This window comes from Ctenocephalides felis, unplaced genomic scaffold (assembly GCF_003426905.1).
Source record: "Ctenocephalides felis isolate EL2017-DRISC unplaced genomic scaffold, ASM342690v1 CF-g0.4_SCAFFOLD_02859, whole genome shotgun sequence".
In the NCBI taxonomy this organism is placed as follows: domain Eukaryota; kingdom Metazoa; phylum Arthropoda; class Insecta; order Siphonaptera; family Pulicidae; genus Ctenocephalides; species Ctenocephalides felis.
Window position 1 is genome coordinate 80,136 of NW_020539013.1, and position 25,758 is coordinate 105,893.

The following is a 25,758-nucleotide window of genomic DNA, read 5'->3' on the forward strand; positions in this document are numbered from 1 at the left end:
CTGAATAAGAGTGCGGGTGATGAATTCAAATCAATTACATCAAATATATCAGTTTTTAATTTTTCTTTTTTAATATTGTTTTCTGCATCTATTACTTGGTAAGCATGAGATGTTGATGTTCTAGATTGTTGATCATTAGCATGGATAGGGGTTGTGTAACGATCATAAGTAGACCTTATTCTATTGAGATTGTGGTTTTTACTTCTATTGCCTGAATTTATTTCATTGATATTTACCACACAGAAGAAACAATCGTTGTGGTGATTCTGAGGTTTTTTCTTAATGACGGAGGTTTTAAGTTAAATCATTTCTTTTTTCTTCTAGATAACTACAAATTTTTTTCACATAGTATGATGAACAAAGTTTGAGTTCTAATAAACTATTTTTAAGACTATATTTTTTTATTAATAATACATTATTTTTAAAGCACAAATATTTTTATTTGAAATATTGGCGCTTTAATTTGAATGGCGAGTGATATATTGAAGTGCCATTGCAATGTAGCGTCCGTAGCAATAATTAATTCTTTGAACCAAAATAGGACCGATCTGTCAGTTAAAATTAACCTATTCAAGTTATATTAAAATAAACAACAGAAAATTAATTAGACATAAGAAATATATATTTAAAATATATGAATTTGTGATATTTAATTTTATATAACGTTTTATCATATAACAAAATAATATATAATATAATCGGTATGTTATCTTTTGCAATAAAATTGCATACGTCACATATTATTATCTTTTCTAAGCTTGCATTTCATGCTTATCAAAACTGTTTTTAAATAATGCTGTGTAATTACTTTAGGTTTCATTAAACAACAATATGTTGAAAGGAGTTATATTAATAGGTGGTCCTCAAAAAGGTATGAACTATTATCATAAATATTTATAAAATTTTTAAATTTTGAATATCAACTACTATACATATAGTTTTTATTATATTCTTATTTGACACTCATGTTAATTGCATATATGTAGTATAACTTTGTTTCAATTATTAATTAGAATAGGATTTAACAAACAATAGTGTAATAGTTGTAGAAGTGTATTCTTGTAAACACATTTTGAAACTTTATCTAGTTTTTTTTTTTCCACTGAATGATAGTGTCGATGCAGACATTACCTTAGCATATTTCTTGATTATTTATTATTATTGATTTATTTTTCTAGGAACAAGGTTTAGACCCTTGTCTCTCGATGTTCCTAAACCACTCTTTCCAGTTGCCGGCTTACCAATAATACAACATCATGTTGAAGCTTGCGTTTGCATTCCTAATTTAGAAGAAATTTAAATAATAGGATTCTATCCAGCCTCACAAATCAGCGAGTTTATATCAGACATGCAACATGAATATCAAATAAAAATAAGGTATATCTAGTTTTTTCAGAATAACAAGTAGTTACATAAGTCAGATAATAGTCCAGTAAAACTATTTAATTTTATTTTACAGGTATCTACAAGAATTTACTGCTTTAGGAACTGCTGGTGGAATGTATCATTTTCGAGATTTTATTCGGGGAGGATCTCCAGAAGCTTTCTTTATTTTAAATGGTGATGTTTGTGCTGATTTTCCATTACAGAAATTACTTGAATTTCATAAGAAACAAAATAATGCATTAGCAACAATTATGGGAACTGAAGCTACCAAAGAGCAAGCAATTAATTACGGCTGTCTTGTAATGGATAAAGTAAGTAATGATACTTTGATAATTATATTATATTATATATGTATATATATATATATATATATATATATATATATATATATATATATATATATATATATATATATACGAGGTGTGTTCAAAAAGTACCCGGAATTACTAATAATTAAATTTCGCGGGTCTGGAGTGTCTGATTGTCAAAATTTTTTTTTTATTGTGTTGGTATACATGCCCCTAAAGTATGATGAAATTTTCAGCTATATTCACTGTTTACTTTGTCTGTGGTAGTCGCTAAGGTTCGACGTGTTTTTCTGAGCTCGGCGATTTTTACAATGGAAGAATTGAAAAGTCAAAGAATTTGTATTAAATTTTGCGTAAAAAATGAAATAAAGTGTTGCAAAGTGCAAAAATTCACCAGATATGGCTCCGTGTGACTTTTTCCTATTCCCAAAGTTGAAGAGACCCATGAAAGGACGGCGGTTTTCCTCGATTGAAGAAAATCGCTGAGAGTGCTCAAGCACATATCAAAAAGTGAATATCAAGGGTGCTTCGAAAATTTGAAAAAACGCTGGCATAAGTGTATTATATCTGGGGGGGACTACTTTGAAGGGGACCACATTAATGTAGACGAATAAATAAATATTTTTTTGAAAAAACGAAAATTCCGGGTACTTTTTGAACAGACCACGTATATATATATATATATATATATATATATATATATATATATATATATATATATATATATTGATTGTTTCTTTTCCGAACAGTAAATCCAATAATAAAAAACAATTTGTTTTTTGAAGATGTTTAATACGACGTTTCGGAACTAGGTACGTTCCATCATCAGGTTTATTCTGTCAAATACAATGTTTTTTTAAAAATATTGACTAACATTAATTAACGATGGTCAATACAGATTAATTAGAAAAAATTTTTATAAAGAGTAATAAGAATTAACTAAAAAAGGTTTTATATAAAATTGAGAAGCAAAAATTATTTGCCTGTAATAATTTATATATCCATATCACTAATATTTTTTTGTTAAAAACATTCGATTTTTTTGGAAGATATTTGTAGATGTTACGACTACACAAGACTTAAACACACTGATATGGATTTCTGTCTGCCAGATGTAAAGGACAACGCACGGAATTCTTGGCAAAAATGATTTTTTATGGCTCTTGTTTGGTAATTTACGAAAAAAGTGGAAATGTTGCTTTAGTAAATGTTGAGAAATATTATGTATATATATACGTATACATGCACATGTATATGCACACCTACATACTCATACATACATATGCACATATCCAGTGGCGTCGGAACCGTGTGGGCTGTGTGGGCTTGAGCCCACCCATGAATTTCAAAAAATTATATGGGCTAATATCTCTAAAAAAAAAAAAAACGAGACCACTGGCTGTCTATCTAAAAAAAAAAAAAAAACGACCCCACCCATCAAAAATTTCGTTCCGACGCCACTGCACATATCTATATATTAATGTATCCACAATTATATACATGAACATATATGCAAGTGCATGTATATAGTGTACACACAAAAACATACACATAAGCACATATATGGATGTACATATATTATAACATATATACATGTATATACATATTCAAAAATCATTAGGATTAATTGTTTTTAATCAGGTTTAAAAAATTTAGATATGAGTCATGAATGATATTGTGATCTGATCTTTTATTAACACTATTTGACGAATTCAAAAAGATTAAACTGCTTTCAGAAAAAAGTCTTTTAAAAGTACAATCCTCTCTATATAAAATACGTATTGGGTTCAAAGGTGAAATTATGTGAGTTTTCGATCGAATGCTGGACAAGTTTTTTTTTCTAATTAATTATTCATTCATTTGTTTGCTAAATTACATATAAAAAACATTTTTTAAATTTTTGAAAAATTTTCCATGCTATTTCCATACAAAACTTTGATGGAATTGCGCTCTATCTAAACTATAATATTAAGAGCTAAAACTTTCAGAGAATTGTTTTTTATCTATTTGGAACCATTTGAGCAACAAAATTTTTAGTGGCAACACTAGAAATAAAAATTTGCAACTAATTTTATTCATATGTAATAAAATAGAAGAAATTTCATATGTCACTATTCATCTAAGTTTGAATGAACATAAAAGTATCTACATACGCAAAAATATACGTGATTTTATCAACTTATAGATCATCCAAACAAAATTTGCAATCCTGGAACAAAATTTTTAGTTTACTTTAGAAATGAAAATTTGCAACTAATTTTATTCATATGTAAGAGAATTATAACAATTTGAAATGCAAATATTCATGTAAGCTTGTATGAAGGCAAATGTATCTAAATATGTAAGAATGTTGATAATTTTATCTACTTTCAAACCATTTCAATAAAATATAGAAGTCTGGAACAAAATTTTTATTTACAACTTCAGAAAGAAAAATTTGCAACTATCTTTTTTTTTTCAATGCATCAGAATATTGTCACAAATTTCACTGATTTTACACTTAGATTTTCGTTTCCTTCAGTAGCCGATATCAGTTCCATCTATTTCACCAATCCATCCTGTCGGCAAGTTGCTGTTTTAGTATTTTCGTCCTCCTTGTTAAATGCAATTTGTATTCATAGAACGAACGACGAAGCGTGAAACTTTTCTCAGAAACTTTTGTGAAAAATGTGAAAAATTGCAAATAAAACTATATGGATTGTTTGCGGATTTTAAATGGGTATATTTAACTAGGAGATCTGTAAAATGATTTATTTAAAATTGTTTTTTTTACTGTCAGTTAAATTGGTTAATTTAGTTTGCTCGTCAGTAGAGTTTTTTTTAAGTCTATTTCTAATAAAACATTTTTCAAAATCATCTATTAATCATTTTGGAAATATGCTAAATTGTCATTTCAGAAATTTGCTAAAAATGAATTTTTATTCAATACTTAAACTAAATTTTTGGTTAAATTAAATGATAGGACAGCAACTTGCCTCAAGGCAAATCCCGAACCCTATTTTGCAAGTGACATATCATTGAAAAGGGCTCGAAGCAAGGAATACGAATTTAGTATTTGTTTTTACTTATACTAAAATAGTTAGAAATTGATACTATTTGATACTAATCAAAATCAATGCTAACTATTTTTTTTAGGAAAATGTACATCCTAAAAATTCATTAGATAAAACAAAGACAAATAGTATCTTAAAATTTAAATTAAAACCCAAATAAATTTGATTAACTAGTTTGTAATAAGGGTTAACTATATGAAATTCAGAAATTGTATTGTTTTCTCACTCACTCACTTGTTAGTGACGCATCTTTTATCTCTTTCTCGCTCACAATAATGTTATTACTTAAAATATTAATGTGCAACTTGCCTCAAGGCAAATTTCGAACACTATTTTGCATGTGACATATCGTTGAAAAGGGCTCGACGAGAGAAATACGAATTTACTACTCATTTTTATTTATATCTTACAATAAAAAATTTAAATTAAAAAAATTGTCATATAATACTGTTTTTATAGCAATACTCTTATTATTATCATTATTATTTTTATTTCACCTGTCAATTTCAAAACCTGTCTCTATATATATTTATTTATATAATTTCCGTACCAATTTAAAACGAATTAATCCAAATTAGATTTATTACCAGAAGCGTACAAAGTGGTTAATACCGTTGCACTGAATTTTTTCTATGCAATCGCGATGCACCCCATGTCGCGGAATCGTTCGCTAATACGCGACTCAGTACATAAATCAATCGCTTTGAAAGCCATCGAGGGGATTTAAGGGATGATATTCGATGGAATAAATTATTTTTGTATTAAGAGTGGATGAAGGTATTGGAATATACATGGTGTATGGCTTAAGGGCACGGATTTAGTGTATCACAGTTTAATGAACTATTTTTTGTAAGCTTATAATATTTTAGGATTCTTGTTCAGACAAACTGTACAAAGTTTACTTGCAAAAATTTATATTTTTCAAAAATTAATCAGCCCAATTCACAAATGAAATCTTTCAAATTGTTTTTGAATTTTTAAAATTGGTTCAGGATTTTTGCCAAATTTTGCAAAATCTTGCACTATTTTGGCAATAATAAATAAACGGCTTGACCTATAGTAGCCAAAAATCAATAAATTTGAGTCCTAATAAAATTTCATCGAATGTCTTATAAATTTTTAAAATCGGTTAAGCAGATTTGAAGAAAAACGTCGATGAACTATCAATTTTGACTTATATTTCTCATTTTGACTTTAGTGCCAAACGATTCAGAATGATTTGGAATGTTAAAAAAAAAACGTGAAATTAGCAAATCAAATTATGTGGTGATGATTAAAATGAATAATAAACTTAAATTTAATAATAATATTATATGCTAGTAGTACCGAAAGTTTCGATATTGTTTTGCACCCTTTGCATTAGTATTAATAATAATGAGGTTTCTTTTTTAGAGTCCATGTCTCCGATCCGTACAGAGTATTTTAAAAATATGCTCCTCAAATTCAAATTCATTTTACTCGTCAGTAGTTTTTTTAGGGACAGTCCGTATTTCTGATCCGTAGAGAGTATTTAATTTTTTATGACAAAAGTTAATTTTGCTTGTCAGTAGAGTTCCTTTTTCAATTTTAATCTTTTAGTAAAATCATTAACGAAAATGTGCTTAATATTGAATAGATATACATTTGTTTAGATATACATCTGTTAGTAAAGTACTTTATTTTATTTCTATTCTATAATCTGTGTCTTTGTCAGTAGAGTTCTTTTTTTCAATTTTAATTTTAATTCATATGCTCGACAGTAAATTTTTTTAATCTAAATTTCTAGATTTAGTTTGCTCGTCAATAGAATTCTCTTCTAATATTAATATCTAAAGCCATTTTGCTTGACGGTAGAGTTTTTTTAACTTCCCGAAGGAGAAGTTTATGTTTTCATCAAAAAACCCGATTCGCTAATTTTATGTTTTCTCGACGTTTCAAGCCATTCTGAATCGAATGAGACCAAATTTGGAAAAAGTATGTGTGTGTGTGTGTGTGTGTGTGTGTGTGTGTGTGTGTGTGTGTGTGTGTGTATGTGAACAGATTTTTTGCCGTAAATCGACGTTTTCTCGAAAACGGCTGGACCGATTTCAAAAATTTAAAAGCCATTCGATGTATCTGGACGAGAACTATTGTTTGTCAGTTTTGTGCGACGATCGGCCAAGCCGTTTCTTTATAAATGGCAGAAAAGTGAAAAATTTTTCGTGCACGTTTTAGCCCGCAATTCTGAATCGATTTTGAAAATTCAAAAACCGTTCGAAAGATATTGGTTGGGAATCGTGCTGATTAGTTTTTGGTAGAGATCGGCCGGGCCGTTTTCTTGTAATAAAGTTTTTAAAAAAAAAATTTCGACGATTTTTATGATTATTTTTTTGACGATAGATACCATAGTCTTCTAGATCATACTAAAATATTACGGCCCTACGACAACTGGTTCAGCTTTAAAAATTTATCAAAGTTTTCAAAAATCAGTATGGTCTTTTTGGCATTTGTCAAAATTAGACTTTTGATCGACGTTTTCTCAAAAACGTCTGAACCGATTTTAGAAATTTAAAAGCCATTTGATGTGTTTCGGTGAGGACTATCGTTTGTCAGTTTTGTGCAACGATCTGCCAAGCCGTTTCTTTGTAATTTTAAAAAAACTTTTCGTCCACATTTAAGCTCATCCTACCGAACGATTTTAAAAAATCAAAAACTGTTCGAAAGATATTAGTTGGGAATGATACTGATTAATTTTAGGTGAAAATCTACCGAGCCGTTTTCTTGTAATTAACTGTTGAAAAAAAGTGTTAAATTTTCGTCGACATTTAAGCTCATCCTACCGAACCGATTTTGAAAAATCAAAAACTGTTCGAAAGATATTAGTTGGGAATGATACTGATTAATTTTAGGTGAAAATCTACCGAGCCGTTTTCTTGTAATTAACTGTTGAAGAAAAGTGTTAAATTTTCGTCGACATTTAAGCTCATCCTACCGAACCGATTTTAAAATATCAAAAAATGTTCGAAAGATATTAGTTGGGAATGGTACTGATTAATTTTAGGTGAAAATCTACCGAGCCGTTTTCTTGTAATTAACTGTTGAAAAAAAGTGTTAAATTTTCGTCGACATTTAAGCTCATCCTACCGAACCGATTTTAAAATATCAAAAACTGTTCGAAAGATATTAGTTGGGAATGGTACTGATTAATTTTAGGTGAAAATCTACCGAGCCGTTTTCTTGTAATTAACTGTTGAAAAAAAGTGTTAAATTTTCGTCGACATTTAAGCTCATCCTACCGAACCGATTTTAAAATATCAAAAACTGTTCGAAAGATATTAGTTGGGAATGGTACTGATTAATTTTAGGTGAAAATCTACCGAGCCGTTTTCTTGTAATTAACTGTTGAAAAAAAGTGTTAAATTTTCGTCGACATTTAAGCTCATCCTACCGAACCGATTTTAAAATATCAAAAACTGTTCGAAAGATATTAGTTGGGAATGATGCTGATTAATTTTAGGTGAAAATCTACCGAGCCGTTTTCTTGTAATTAACTGTTGAAAAAAGTGTTAAATTTTCGTCGACATTTAAGCTCATCCTACCGAACCGATTTTAAAATATCAAAAACTGTTCGAAAGATATTAGTTGGGAATGGTACTGATTAATTTTAGGTGAAAATCTACCGAGCCGTTTTCTTGTAATTAACTGTTGAAAAAAAGTGTTAAATTTTCGTCGACATTTAAGCTCATCCTACCGAACCGATTTTAAAATATCAAAAACTGTTCGAAAGATATTAGTTGGGAATGGTACTGATTAATTTTAGGTGAAAATCTACCGAGCCGTTTTCTTGTAATTAACTGTTGAAAAAAAGTGTTAAATTTTCGTCGACATTTAAGCTCATCCTACCGAACCGATTTTAAAATATCAAAAACTGTTCGAAAGATATTAGTTGGGAATGATGCTGATTAATTTTAGGTGAAAATCTACCGAGCCGTTTTCTTGTAATTAACTGTTGAAAAAAAGTGTTAAATTTTCGTCGACATTTAAGCTCATCCTACCGAACCGATTTTAAAATATCAAAAACTGTTCGAAAGATATTAGTTGGGAATGGTACTGATTAATTTTAGGTGAAAATCTACCGAGCCGTTTTCTTGTAATTAACTGTTGAAAAAAAGTGTTAAATTTTCGTCGACATTTAAGCTCATCCTACCGAACCGATTTTAAAATATCAAAAACTGTTCGAAAGATATTAGTTGGGAATGGTACTGATTAATTTTAGGTGAAAATCTACCGAGCCGTTTTCTTGTAATTAACTGTTGAAAAAAAGTGTTAAATTTTCGTCGACATTTAAGCTCATCCTACCGAACCGATTTTAAAATATCAAAAACTGTTCGAAAGATATTAGTTGGGAATGATGCTGATTAATTTTAGGTGAAAATCTACCGAGCCGTTTTCTTGTAATTAACTGTTGAAAAAAAGTGTTAAATTTTCGTCGACATTTAAGCTCATCCTACCGAACCGATTTTAAAATATCAAAAACTGTTCGAAAGATATTAGTTGGGAATGGTACTGATTAATTTTAGGTGAAAATCTACCGAGCCGTTTTCTTGTAATTAACTGTTGAAAAAAAGTGTTAAATTTTCGTCGACATTTAAGCTCATCCTACCGAACCGATTTTAAAATATCAAAAACTGTTCGAAAGATATTAGTTGGGAATGGTACTGATTAATTTTAGGTGAAAATCTACCGAGCCGTTTTCTTGTAATTAACTGTTGAAAAAAAGTGTTAAATTTTCGTCGACATTTAAGCTCATCCTACCGAACCGATTTTAAAATATCAAAAACTGTTCGAAAGATATTAGTTGGGAATGGTACTGATTAATTTTAGGTGAAAATCTACCGAGCCGTTTTCTTGTAATTAACTGTTGAAAAAAAAAATTTAAGCCGATTTTCATGGAAATTTTTTTGGCGATATACATCATGGTCTTATAGAACTTACTGTAATATTACGGCCTAACGACAAGTAGTTTAATTTTAAAAATTCGTCAAAATTTGCCAAAATTATTATCGTTTGTTTTAAAAGTAGGATTAATGAAGTATATTATTTACACATTTTTTTTTGATTAAGTCGATTATTTACACATTTCGGGAAGTTCATGTAACTTGCCTCAAGGCTAAATACCAAACCAACTAGTTAATTTAAATTTTTAGAGGAATATGATGTTGCTCGTCAGTAGAGTTCTTTCGTTATTTTAAGTCCATTAGTAAAACTTGAAAATGTGCTCTAATCGGATCAGAGACCTGAACTCTAAGGAAGGAAACACTTAATTTTTTTTATGAAGTAAATTAAATTAGTTTGTCAGTTTTATTTTTAATCTAAAATCGGTGATTACTCGTCAGTAGAGTTGTTCTTTCGTAAAACGAAGACATTAACTAAACGATGCATTTTTATACAAATATAATTTGCTCAATAGAGTTCTTTCTTGTTTTAATTATAAATTCAATTTGCTCGTCGGTAGAGTCCTTTTTTTTATTCAAGTCTTGATTCAGTTTGTTTGTTCAATTTCTTTTTTACATCAGATCCTGAGTTTAATTTGCTCGTTAGTAGAGTTCGTTTTTTTATAAAACAATGTAAAATATAATATTTTAGCTGTTCGTTTATATATGGGAGGTTTTATACAGTTATTTTTTCAGGACAAAATTTTGTTCCAGACTTCTAAATTTTATTCAAATCATATGAAAGTAGATAAAATTATCTACATTCCTATGTATTTTAGGGTTTTCAAAGAATTAATAACGACTTCTGCAAATTTTCTTTAAATAAAAATATATTTTTGTATTAATTTTATAAAGTTCTAATAAATTTTTTTTATCTAAATGTGAAGTAATGTAGATTATTTTATTCATTTTTAGATTTTTTAAACAAAATTCGCAAGTTTTAAACAAAATTTTTAGTGACAACCCTAGATATGAAAATTTGCAACTATTTTTCTAAATAATACAGATATGACTTATTTTAGATGCAAATATTTGGATAACTTTGTATGAACAGAAATTTATTTATTTATTTATTTATTTATTTATCATATAGCCCACAGAGTAGCTCCAGGAGGACTTAAAAATACAATTTTAATATACATATTATAAAAATACAAATATACTAATATATGATATAACAACACATAACACATAACATAATATAATTAACAATACATAACACAAAATAAAAAAACTGTCAAATTCTTAACGGTAAAACTAAATTATATATTATGGAAAAACATATTCGTGACAAAATATCAAGATTAACTTGTACAGATGGTAATTAATTGTTTTACTGAAGTATTGTGAATATCGATATCTTTATTAATTGAGTTGAAATTAGAGGACATTAGCACTATAGGTGAGTTTAATAAAGCATTAGTCTTAGGAGTAGGATATTTGAAAAACATTTGAGTTCGGGATGAGAGTCTAGGAACGTTAAAGGATAGTTGGTCTAGAATTTGAGGACAATCTATGGCATTATTACATAGTTTATATAGGAACAAAATACTATCAGTGAAACGACGTGTTGCAAGAGATGATACGCAGAATGTATTAAGTAAAATATTGTGGTCGAAACCACGTTCAGGATAAATTTTGTGCGTTTTAAAGTATAGATATTTTAGAAATTTTCTTTGAACTTTCTCTATCGCATCTGAATTATTGCTATGGTTAGGATACCAAATGATCGATCCATACTCCAGCTTTGAACGTACAATTGCATAGTATATGCTAATTAGTGACAGATTAGATTCAAATTTTTTGCAGTTTCTTAATATTAATCCTAATGATTTTTGCGCCTTGCTACATATATTAGATATGTGATCTGTAAAAGTCAAACTAGAATCAAATACAATGCCTAAGTCAGATATTTTATCACACCTTTCTATGCAGGTGTCAGAAATTTTATAATTAAAATGCGTCGGAACGCGCTTGTTTGTAAAACTAATAATTTTGCATTTGGATATATTCAGATCCAGTTTATTTTGAACACACCAGGAGTGAAATGAATTTAGTTGAGACTGCATCACTAGGCAGTCATCTATTGAGTTTATTTTAAGATATAGCTTGAGGTCATCTGCAAACAATAGGTGAGGACAATTAATTACTTCCGATATATCGTTGATAAAAATATTAAATAAAAGAGGACCAAGGGTGGACCCCTGGGGCACACCCGAGCTGACAGTTTCCAAGTTACTCAAAAATCCATTAAGAAAAACGAATTGTTTACGATTATGAAGATAGCTTTTAAAGAAATAAGTAAGTGAAGTATTAAAACCAATTTTAGATAATTTAGTAAGAAGTATATTGTGATCTATTTTGTCAAAAGCTTTACTAAAATCAGTGTAAATTACATCAACTTGTCCGTTAGTGTCAAGATTTTCAGCAAGAAATTGTTTAATGCATATTAGATTAGTAGTTGTGGAACGAGCAGGCATAAAACCATGCTGATTATTAGAAATTAAATATTTTATCGATGGAATTAGTTTATTAAATACATTTTTTTCAAAAACTTTAGCAAAATTAGATAATAAATATATGGGTCTATAATTAGTAATATTAGATGAGTCGCCATGTTTAAAAATTGGTACTATACGCGCGATCTTCCAACAGTTCGGAAAAGTGTTTGAACTCAACGACAGATTAAATAAAAATGCAAGTGGATCACAAAGAACAGTTGAACAATCACGTACAAGAAATGATGGAATACCGTCAAATCCAAATGTTTTAGAATTTTTCAAACTTGCTATTGCAACTTGCACACAACTAGAATCAATCTTCTCAATATCAACCATTACTCTATTGTTATGATCAAACGAAATAGGCATATCTAGCTTGGGTTGATTAACACTAGTAAAGTATGAATTAAATGCATCAACTATAGCATCAGGTGAATCATAGTATTTGTCCAAGTAGCAAACTCTATTAGGAACTATGTTAGAGGCAGTCTTACTGCGTAAGAATGACCAGAAGTATTTTGGATTATGCGATAGAGAACGTTCAACATCTGTTATATATAAGTTATAAGCGTCTTTCATGAGTGATTTTGTTAATTTCCTATATAATTTAAAATTTTCGTAATATAAAGTGTTATTAGTTAATTTATATTTTTTGTGATAGTATTTTTTCATACGCAAGTTTTTAATAATGTTGGAATTAAACCAAGGTTTAAATTTATTGGATGGAGAGTTCTTGGTTTTAGGTACAAATCTATCGAATATACTATAAATAGTGTCATAAAAAAGATCGCACGCATCATTTACGTCGGAACAGGTATACAGAGAACTCCACGATGTGTTTAAAATTTCCATGTAAAGATTAGGAAAATCCGCTTTATAAAAATTGTAATGAGAGGTATTATTATTAAGTTGTAATGCATTGGCCTTAGGTAAAAAGGATGTTGTAAGGGAAAGAGAAATATGAAGAGCGGGATGATAATTATCTTCAGGTAACAGAGGTTCGGTATCATGGTGTGGGAGTCGTAATGATTATGACAATATATTAAATTAGAAACTCCCAACAATAAAAAAATATAAATTTATTAACTATAAAAATATTTCGATATCAAAAATATACATCACATGTCCCATTGTTTTTTACAAATCCAAACCAGCCTGCTTTTCACAGTTTAAAAAGAAAATACAGGGAAACACGTTATAAAAATGTGGTGGGAAAGCAGATTATAGCAGACCAGTGTTGTAATACTGGTCAATTACAAATTTCCATGTTTCGTCAGCAGATCCACCGTATGTGGTGATTCGACCTGCCATCAACTCCATATTTTGCATAAGGTTCTGACTAAAAAAAAACTTGTGGAAAATTTCCTATACCTCGATGTCGGTGAACTTCTAAGATTCAGCCTCGATCAAATTGGTATTAGTTATATCAGAATTATTTAATGTTTAGAATGCATAATTTATGGGTACAGTTTCCATTTCTGCAAGCGTTGCATTCGTATCTGATGAGTTCCGATCAGAGAAAGAAGTTGTCTCTTTATCCAAATCAGGATCATTGGTTTCTTTGACATAAGAGTCCAGAATTGTGGAATCCAATAAATTATGTCAAATTTTGTTTTGACTCGTCGTTGTCACCGATAATGGGAGGTAGCATTATAAGACGATTTGTTGAGTTAACAGAGAAAGAGAGGTTAAATTGCATTCCAATGAAAAGTTCAGGCTCCAAATTATTTTTACTGTCAGCAATAGACACTGAGGTCTGGGTATACCAAATGAGTAACCTCGGAAGTCTGATCCAGATAGTAAGTGCGTTAACTATGATGGATTGGACTGGACGTACCTTATAGGTCGTCTCTGAAGACCAGTGACTATGGTGCTGCGTCAAATTCTTAAATCCTCGAAAAAAAAAACTCCTTTATCTTCATCTCCATCGTCGTGAGTCACCAATGTGGGAGTTGTAATTAATATTAAAGTATAAACTCCCGACATATAAAAAAATATAACAAATTTATTGACTATAAAAATATTTCGATATCAAAAATATACATGACATGTCCCATTGTTTTTTTTTCAAATCAAAACCAACCTGCTTGATATCCCCACAGTACGATAGTACAATCATATATAGATTTGTTCCTGAAATAAAATAGTGGCTTCTTCAGTCATATATCGATTTGTCCCTGAAATAAAATAATAGCTTCTACAAAAATATGACTTGTCCTGAAACAAGTTGCTTAAATGTTGAGATATGTTTCGACAATAAGAATAGAGATTTAGTAAATATCAAATCAATATTCCACACTTAATTTTTTTTTATTTATATAGGCCACTTTTTGTGTGCCTATACTAATTTGGGATTTTTCTTGAGTTCAGGACTGTTCTTATTTAAATCAGGCGTATTTTATCGCAAAACTAAAGTGACTGAACTATGTAAACTTTTTTGAGTAAACGACGACAAACGAACGTCAAGATTTGGGTCAAGAGTTCTTTTTGCAATCAAGTTTTATAGACTGACTTATTATATTTTATTCTGCAAGATTTTGAAGCTGAAACAGATTTTTCAAAATAGTGGCATTTCTAATCGTAGTGGTATTGAGGTTAATACAAATATGGACCCTGACCGCTTTCCAAACTTTCTTGTTTTTGTTTAAGAAATTGGAAAATATACACATATTCCAACATTTGTAACTGTTATGGAAAGAATATGTAGAAAAAGCTAAAAATACTAAGAAGTATGTCGCAACATCGAAATATGCATTTTAGGCTTTTTAGGTTTCTGCCAACATCTGATAATGAACTTTAAGATGTTCTACTGGTATTGTCAAATTTAGATCAAAACCTTCTCAGTTGAGTTAAATGCAACTGCAAAGCACGTAAACTGTTCTGATTTATAGAAGGTAAAAATATCAGTAAAATATCTTATAGTTCATCCTCATAAATGCTCAGAATTCTCAAAAGCCAAAAATGTATATCTTGTTGCAACATATTTTTATATGTATTTTTTAATTCTTTTTACATATTCTATAATAATTTCAACTGTTGAAATATGTACATATTTCCCAATTCTTAACAAAAATCGTTAAATTAAGTTAAAAAGTTCCTAATTAGGTTCTATTGCCATATATTTTACTGAAAAGATATTTGAGTTCAATGCGTCTTTTATCAAGTTACTTGACCAATAATTTTAAATCTATTTTTTATTTCATTATCCAGCTATAATACTAATATTTTATCAGGCGCTATATCTAGACTTCATTGTCTTCGTTTTTACAGGTTTTAAGTTATTTCTGGGATGAATGGAATTTCATTTCTTCCAGGAATGCTTTAATAAAATATAATTAGAACGCGAACGGAACCATCATCGATCACGCCTGATATCGTTAATGATTTTCGATCCCGTTCGTCGTCTCATTTGAAGCGACGGAAAGCTCCACCGCGTGGTAGAAAGAGAGCTTATAGAGCTTTTTGAATGTGACTATAAAAATAGTATTATTTTCCATTTATAAGTATTAGTAAGGACTCATTAATTAGAAGAGCTCGAGCATTCGTTCGTTCGAAAAATATTCGGTCGAAAATGTGGCAAAAATTGGCCGGGCCTTTACTTCATAATAGCCCAATTTTTTTAGACAATTTTAATGAAACATTGTCGAATGCAACTTGAGGTTCAAGCAACTTGCCGTAAGTCAAAATGCTACTTACACCTAGTTAATTATTTTTAATCATTATATTAAAAGGTATGTTGATTTAATAATCTTCTCTAATTAATGGTGAACAAACCTACTTCAGTTTAATAAATTCTATTTTTATGTATTATAAAAATATATTTTACCTCTCGTTTAATTAGTTAACGTTCACGGACAGTAATAGTTTCAGCAAGGTAAAAAACAGACAGGCATTTTATTTTTAAATTGGTTGTGATATCCGAAATTTGATTGAACATTGTTTATAAGGGCAGTCAGATTATCATATTTTAATTGTTATAAACGACGAATGCTATATCATCATTATCAAGTATTACACTTCTATTTTGCGCCAATGGTTGCCAAAGATAATTAGTGACTACGGGAAAGGATAAGATAATATAAAAATACCCAAAAAATCAGTCAGTTGTTGACTTGACAAGTATAATAATTACAAAAACGTGAAGTTATATAGAATTCAATTTAAAATAATTGAAATTAATTGTGAATGCTAGCATCTACAACATTCAGCATAACAATAAAAATGAATGCCATAGCATTCATGTCTGCTAACGCGTTTGCGTGACTGTAAAAAGACTTTTTTGTACTCATTGCACTCAGCCTTAATTTTTTGAAAATTATCTCTAAAAAATATAAATCAAATTTCTTTCTTTGAATTTTTTTTTTCCTGGAGGGTTTTAGCTCTCTCGTTACACGTGGTAAGGAGAACAATATTGATGGCCAGGAAGAAGGAAATCAAGCCGGCTCTTCTAATTATTCGCGAATCCTTGCGTTTGCTTAATTGCTGAAATTACAGGGATACCGCGCGGCGCGACGGTTCATTAATAGCGCCGTTCAACCGGCAATTTATGACATTTGTCTCTACGTACGAATTGTTTGAATTTGATAAATTCACCCAAAGTACTCCAAGTGCATCTAAAATTTGTCATTCGTCATTTAATTGAATTTGATGAGATTTATTACAGAGCAATGATTGAGTTGTTTTTTGAAGTGCAACGCGTAGGAGTCAAGGAGGACAGCGCTGCTGTCTTACTAATTACTGATTTATTGAAGCCATCTTTATTGACTAAAATTATAAAAACGCTAATACCACAATGAAATAAGAGATTATTATCAATAATATTAAAAGAACAATAAGTCTTATGGACTTAAGGCAAATTGCTGGAACTTCCCGTACCGTAACGAAATGTTCGAGGAATATTAAATGTTTTCAAATATATTATTATAAGTAAATACTGTAACATTGTCTAATATTTATAAGAATTATATAAACTTAATTACATAATTAAAAATAATTGTTTAAAGTATATTAGAACTTAAGTCAGAATTACAATTAAAATCTGAATTATTGTCGATATAGAAAAAAAATGTAAAAAAAATGAGACGAAAGTATTTTTCCAAAAGCAAATATTTTGTTAAAACAAGCAGAAAGTTTTTTGAATCATTCGAATCGGACGCTTAGCTCTATCAATAACTGTCATTTTTTGCACATTTAGCTCTGTATCTCTGAAACCGCAGTACCTGCCTTTGCTAAAAACTAATCACTACTTCTCCCCATCATTACGAATTCAATGTTCTTTGGATCATTCAAATCCGATGCTTCGATCTCTCAAAAGCTCGATTTCTATTTTCTGCAATCTTTGCTCCGTATCTCCGAAACGGCTGGACCTGCCTTTGCCAAAAGTTAATTAGCACATCTCCCTATCAATAGGAATCGAATGTTCTTTTAACCATTCAAATCGGTTGATCCATGCGCCCGAAAACGGGGACGAAAAATTGTATCTATCCATACATATATACATACACACACATCATTTTTTTATTATGTATGCCAAAATGTTCAGAAACCTTCAAAACGTCAAGAAATGCAAAAACTTTCAACTCCGAATTTTGGCATTACAATAACTTACCCTACGGGAAGTTAAAAAAACTCATGGAGACTGTATAATATTAAAAATTCAAATACATTGACCAGAACATTTTACTTTCCAGTTATTACAAACATGCTAGAATATTTTATTTAAAAGTTTAGATCCCTCATGGTACTAAATGGATTACATCATTTGTATCATGATCATTGGTAATTTTGTTTCATTTGGTTAACTTGCCAAAGTGTTATCTTCGGCAAAATATTTGTTTTCTTAATTTAATGTTTAGTCTACCAAATTGTCTCTGCAATAAATTCAGAAGAAATCTACTATATTTTTTTTCTACTATATCTTTTTCCAAGTTTTATCCCTTGATCCAAGTATTTGACAAAGTTTTGTGGAATGTGCTCCCCATCCAATTGTGGGTGGGTACTGGGTAGTTATTACTTCCAAGCGAGAAGGTGATATAATTAAATTTTTAGCCATTAATTTCAAGTCTCCATAATATATAGTTTCTTAATATACAAATAAGCAATGTGAATTAGCATTGCTGTGATAACAACATTGTCTCCAAAAATAATTCTTACCAACATCCATTCATATCTAATATTACGATGTAATGATCCATTCACGTGACTAGATAATCTCTTAATAAATTGTTACAAAGCATTCGGTTAAGTTAACCAGGTATGGTATAATGGTTAGTGGTGTGTAACTCACAAAACTCGAACAAAGCATTATTTCGGTCGTTCGGAGCGGCGCTTAATGACTTCCTACAGCTGATAACGTTAATATTGCTTTCAATATGTAACTTTCGTCTATTTACGAACCTCGAAATAGCTAACGTATAAAATACATAAATTCAGGAGATTGTCAAAGTGTACCTGATAATAGTTGGATTTGGAAAATATCGTCGAATATTTATGAATGTCTGAAAATTTCGAAAAGTAAAGTTTAGGAAATTATAGCTCTGGAGCATAATTTAAATAATTTCTATTTTAAATAATAAATTCAGAATAAAATGCGCAAAACAAATTGAATGAAATTAGTTAATGGTATAATTAATTTAAAGAGGAAAGCAAAATTTACTAGCCTGCGACAGTATCTTTAGAGAGACTAAGAAAACTTGATAAAACTTTTTGTTACTAATTCAGAGAATTTAGTTACAAATTTCTACTAAAATACATTTAAAATAAAAATCGTAGGCAAAGCTGCATATAAAAATATATCTGCCAACAGTATTAGATATGCATATTTAATACATTAGGTAAAACCAAGGGTGCTTATCCACTGGTTTAACCTTTAGAGAAAAATATCTAGAATCTTCAGAATTATGTTATCTTAAGACTTTTGCAGCCCATGTTAGAAAATTAAATCAAATATGGACTATAAACCAAGTACAAGAAAAAAAAACTAGAAAATCTGCAAAATTGACTCTCCATAGACCAGCTAATTCAGATTTTAGACGATTTAAAGCAGTAATTCCCAAAGTGTTCATATGGACCCCCAGGGATCTATGATAACTTATAAGGGATCCACGTCAAGAAAAAAGAATTATGGAGATCCACGATAGTATGATAATATTTTATTATTACTATGAAGTCAACTAATGAATTGTCTTAACTTGTTTTTTTTTTATTTTAAATGTTTAATACTAAATGTTAGTACAAATACAAATGTATAAAAAGCGGTTCACGAAGAATTATAGATTTCCACGACACAAACAAGTTTGGGAACCTATGAATTAAAGGACCATACCCTCTGATCGTAGTGTATATTTTACCTTAGTTTTAACACGCGAGTCTAGATTTCAGAGACAAATTCACTAATCTGAGTTAATATTAACTATTTAGTTAAGAAAATTTAGTATACGTTTCATTAGATGCTTTTCACACAAGTAATAAAACGATACCCTAAATTTTAATTTGTTATTGATATTAGACAAAAATAATGCAAGAGGATTTTGATCAGACGAAAAGCATGCAATACCCATGAACAATGATTTTTATTTGGGATTATATTTTAAATCTATGACTTCGAGTGTAAATTTGATATCACACTTGATACCAAGCTGGCCGAGGTTTGAATCGAATCCGGGAAACTAATATTTTGAAATATAAAATACATGAACATTACACAATATTATGAAAATATATGAACATTTTACTCATTCTAAAATTCATATTATAATCGGATACTATTCATACAAAAACATAGTAAACTTGTTTGAAATGAACACATGTCTCAGGACTTACAAATCAAATAATAATCATATACACTGTAATAATGCAATAAATACATTTTTAACAGGATTAAGGAATGTTATTAAATATTTTAAATAAACCCTTCTTATGCTGAATTATGATTCAAATAATAATGTTATCAAATTGTCTTGCAATAAATTGAGAAAAAAACTGTTTTTTTTCATTCGATAGACAAAAATTTTATATAATATATAAAAACGCTCTTAATTTTTTTATTATTCAAACATACTGAAAAATAGTTTAAGGTAGTGGTTTATGGTATCGTGCCTTGACGCAAATTGCTGGAATTTCCCGTTCTGTAATGAAATATTTGAAGAGTATTAAATGTTTTCAAATATATTATAAATACTATAACTTTCATTATTCGTATTTTATAGACAAAATATAGGAGTGTGAATAAGCAAAACTTTATCTTGAATGAATAAACAAACTTAACAGTGAATAAATAAAACTGAATCATGGGGAGTTAGAATGAAGGATCTTATTTCACATTTGTAAGAATTATATAAACTGAATGGAAAAGTTAAAATTATTTATCTCAAACATTTAACAGAACTTTAGAATTGTAGCTAAAATTAAAATTAAATACAAATTATGTTCAATATTCAAAAAAAAAATTGCTTTGTTTTTTAAAAAATTGCCATTTTTACACATTTAGCCTCGTATCTCTGAAAACTCTAGATTTATCTCTACCAAAAACTGATCACCACTTCTGCACATTATTTCGAATAGAATGATTGTTTAATCATTCAAAACGAATGCTTTGTACTCTCAAAAACTCGATATCCATTTTTTGCACAGTTTGCTTTTTATCTCCAAAACGGCTGGACCAACTTTAGCTAAAAACTAATTAACACGTCTCCTTATCAATAGGAATCGAATGCTTTATGAATAATTCAAATCGGTTGACCGGTGCTCCCGAAAACGTTGACGAAATATTGTATTCATACACACATCATACTATATACACTATCTCTCTCACACACGCACGCATCCGTTTTTCCGAGGTATGCTAAAATGTTAAGAAAACTCTGGAACGTGAAGATATGCAAAAATTTTCAATTTCGATTTTCGGCCCATTACAATAACTTACCTACGGGAAGTTAAAAATCTGAAGATTATGAAATTTATTTGAACCCAAAAAAAATGTAACAAAATTTGTCATTATTAAAATATCTATAAAATATCTGATAATTTGATGTACATATGTATAATGATTACGATTACTATAACTTACCCTACGGAAAGTTAAAAATGTTTTGATGAAAAAACTTTTGAAATTTGTTAGTCTGATTATGGATATGCAATTGTAGAAGGCCTGCAGATTATGCAGTATTGACTGTGTAATATTATTATATGAATAAGCTCTTTGAGTATAAACAACTAGTTAGTTTGATTACGAACTATTTTCATTAGCAACAATTTTCCAAATGGCAATTTGCCCTCCCAAACGTGTACCTTTACCATAAAGTCGTTGACAAAGTTGATCGGTCTGTCCTGGTGGTGGCCTGGCCTGGTTTCGTATGAATAATTTTCATTTACACTTTCAGCTGAATTCCCGTACGGATCCGTAGATACAATAAATGATTCGGATGAAATTGAACTGTGACAGAATTCGCGTGAGAATATAATGAACACGTACGGTTTTCAATTCAAGTCGAGAGCGGAATATTTTATTAGACAAGTGTAAATTTCATGAGCATAAGGCACTTTGCTAACTTGCTCTCTACTTACGAGGTTGGCAAGACGGTGGAAAAACGTGCAAGGAAATTTACTGGTAACGGACTAAAAAAATATATAAAAAATAATGAAATTTTGAAAAAAAAATTAACAAAAATTAGGAAAATTTTAATCCATTGAAATTACCATGAGATTGTTTGGAAAATTAACTTTATTAACTTCCCGTAGGGTAAGTTATAGTAATCGCAAAAAAATCGAAAATTTTTGCATATCTTTACGTTTCAAAGGTTTTTATACATTAGAAAAAATTTATATGCGTGTGTGTATGTTTGGATACAATTTTTCGTCGATAATTTCGGAAAAACCGATCAACCAATTTAAATAATTCAAAAAACATTCGATTCGTATTGATAAGGAGACGTGCTGATTAGTTTTTGGCAAAGGCAGGTCTAGCCGTTTCGAAGATACGGGGCAAAAAGTGCCGAAAACGGTAACTCAGTTTTTAAGAGAACGGAGCGTCCGATTTCAATAATTCAAAAAACATTTTACTTGTATTGACAAGATGAAGAACTGATTACATATTTGGAAAGGGAGATCAAGCGGTTTCGGAGAAACAAAAGTGAAAAAATGCCATTTGACGGTCAAAAATGATCATTAGACATATGCACATCAAATGATCAGATATTTTATGGAGATTTTAATAATGTGTATAACTTTTGTTTGCATTTCTATAGGTTCCGTAACATTGTTTGCACTTTAGACGGCGGCGCGGCGCATACGCACTTCCATGATTCGTCTCTATGCTGCTAAAGCAGTGCGATTGCTTTGAAAAAAGGTTCAAAATTTCCAAAATAAAAAAAACACTTTTTGCAAGTTTTTTTTTTCAAAAAATGTCATTTTTTGCAAAAATTTAAAATCTCAAAAATCTAATTTTTTCAAATTAAAAAAAAAAAAAATTTTAAATACTTTTTGGTATGGGAAGTTCGAGCAATTTGCCTTAAGGCACTATGCCATACAACGCTAGTTTTTTTAAAATTCATTCTTCCATTTTATAATAAAATGGTTAAATCAATTTATTAAACTAGTGGATTAAGGCAAATTTCTGAAACTTTCCTTAACATAAATTAGAATTTTTGAAAAAACTCTAAATATGTTAGAAAACATTTTGAATTTTTGAAAATTTTACGTTTAATAATTATTTTCTTTTTATTTTGAAATTTTTGGAAAATTTTGAATTTTTTTCCAAAGCAATCGGGCTGTGTTAGTTGCGTGAGACAAAATATCAAAGCGCGAAAGCGCCTTGTCGCAGTCTTACATTATTATCCGTACATTTGTACGGAGCCCATAGAAAAGTATACAAAATTTGTATTCACTTTTAAATTTTTTATAAAATATATGTCAATTTCATGTGCATTTGTCTAATGTTTATTTTGGACAGCCAAATAGCATTTATTTTTACAGAGCTGGACCTGCCTTCCCAAGAATATAGTCAGCTCTTCATTTCATAAACACGAATAAAATTTCGAAACATTCAAATCGGACAGTCCGTTATCTCAAAAACGATATTACCATTTTTAGAACTATTTTCCCGTATCAACGAAACAACTGAGCCTGTTTTTGCCAAAAGCTAAACGTCACGTCTTCCCATCAATACGAATCGAATGCGTTTTGGTTTAAATTTCTTACGATATATAATTTAATATGTTTGTCGATTATTATGCGTCCAAATTTCTAGTAAAAATAATCATTTATTTAAAATCTAGTACATATACTTGATCTTAGACTGCATGTAGGTCAGCATTTCTTCGCAAAATTGCACAGAGTCAAAGCGTTCAAATTGTTCACTCACACACACTTTGTTTTACGCGAAATTATGCAAGATTTATTTAATTGGCACTCTTGTTTTAATAATTAATCAATTTACGCAAATTTTATTACCTACTACACTCACTTCTATTTTAAAAATTTTATTAGGCTGAAAGAAATTTATGGATTAGTAAGAGGTACGGTCTACCCTAAAATTTTGCCTACCCTAAAAAAATATTAATTATGTAATTATATGACGACTTCCTAACTATAACCTAGTTTACGGTTTTTTTTGTAAACGCACAACGAGACGTGTGACCGTACCCTTAGAAAATCATACATGGAAATGAAAATGCACTGACCTTTGTTTAAAATCACCGATTCTTCTATAACATCCCGATTACCAGTTTGTTGTCTGAAAGATAGAAAAAAAAATTGTAAGTTTCTAAATATATTATTAATTATTGATTTATGCTCAAAAAATCTATGCATTACCTCGTGATTTACAGAAGAGAGCTGATCAGGAACCATGAACCTCGAACCAGGAACCAGGAACCAGGAACCAGGAACGATCATTACACTAGAACACTATAGAGGCCGGTATAAAGCACTACACAAACACTAAAAACGATAAAAAGCACTAAAAAATGACAAAAACACTAAAAAATGAAAAAGAAACACCAGAAAACGAAAAAAACACTAAAAAACGATAGAACTCGGATCAAAAAATCGCTCAAAACTCGTAAAAAACGATCACTACGTGCCGACACCACGCAAACAGTATTTGACTATAAGCGATTATTTGTCTTTTTAAACGTACTGTTCATCACTAATAAAACTTGGATGGATTTTTATAATTATGTTCTTCTGATCAACAGAAACATCACCAACAAAAATAAAATACATATCAATTTGTTTTTTCTTTCGAATCTCCAGTTGCATGGTTGCTTCATTAAAGCCATGTATCTTTTGACTGGTCAAGAAGTCGTTTTCAACGCAAATTTCCATTTAAATCCATCTTTCTGATTTGTATTTCCAAACATCTAGTAAAATTAGAACATCAGTCATGAAATTCGTGGTCTTCCTGGTCAAACACAGTTCCGAAATTTGGCACAACACTGTAAACACAAATAAAACACAGTTTAGTCCACAAAAGAACCCAAAAGTCTAATTATGTCTATTCAATATTACTACTTTATTGTCCTTGTACTTTTTATGTAATGGTTTGTATTCACTTGTCCTGGTTCATAACATCTATACCCTCTGATTGTGTATTTTTCACGATTCATGAAGTTGACCCATTGTTCCAGTGAGTTCATTAATTTATTTTTGAAATGTTTTTAAGAACCTCTCTTCTCATAACTGGATTTCTGCTGAAAATAAAGAAATTAGTTAGAAAAAACATTTTAATAAAAATATTATACATGTATATAGAAAAGCCAAAAAAATACTAAATGCCCATTGATATGGAACTAATACAACCCTTTATAAAAACCTATTTACATTCAAAACATCTTTATTTATAAAAATGTCCTATCATAAGGTTTATAATTTGCAATAATTTTATCACAAAACTGAATTTGGCACCATGTTTTTTCCACGATTGTATTTAACATACTAATTGTTCTATACGCCCCAGTAAACACTACATGTTGCCGTAATGAAACTTGTTAGTTACAAAGTTATATAACAAATGTTAACTAAGTGTAATGTACGCGCAATGTAACTTTTAGTTGCAAAGTTATATTACAAATGTTAACTAAGTGTAATGTACGCGCAATGTAACTTTTAGTTGCAAAGTTATATTACAAATGTTAACTAAGTGTAATGTACGCGCAATGTATATCGATAGTTGCAAAGTTATATAACAAATGTTAACTAAGTGCAATATACGCGCAATGTATATCGGGAGTTACAAAATTATGTATCATTGTTACCTTATATAATAAATGTGCAATGTTTTGTTAGAAAATATTTTCCACATTTTTAATGAAAATTCGATTGATCTCATTTTTAACTTACCGAAGTAGATTTTATGTTTTCTCGACGTTTCTATAGAAGTCATTCCATGAGACCAAATTTGGAAAAGGTTTGTACGTGTAAAGTGGTTAAATTAAGGCATAGTGCCTTAAGGCAAATTGCTGGAACTTCCCGTACCAAAAATATTTTTTTTTTTAAAAACGTAACATTTTTGAAAACATTTTACTTCGAAAAAATAAGATTTTTGAGAAATCATTAATTG

General features: G+C 29.6%; 1 protein-coding gene across 1 annotated transcript; it reads left to right on the plus strand.

Annotated features, from left to right (window-relative positions):
• Positions 1-1,348: 1,348 nt before the first annotated feature.
• On the plus strand, positions 1,349-12,552 carry LOC113381397 (mannose-1-phosphate guanyltransferase alpha-like). Its single transcript, XM_026620326.1, has 3 exons — positions 1,349-1,377; positions 1,460-1,697; positions 12,355-12,552. Exons 1-3 carry the CDS (start codon positions 1,349-1,351, stop codon positions 12,550-12,552), a joined length of 465 nt encoding a protein of 154 aa, XP_026476111.1.
• The last annotated feature ends 13,206 nt before the right edge of the window (positions 12,553-25,758 follow it).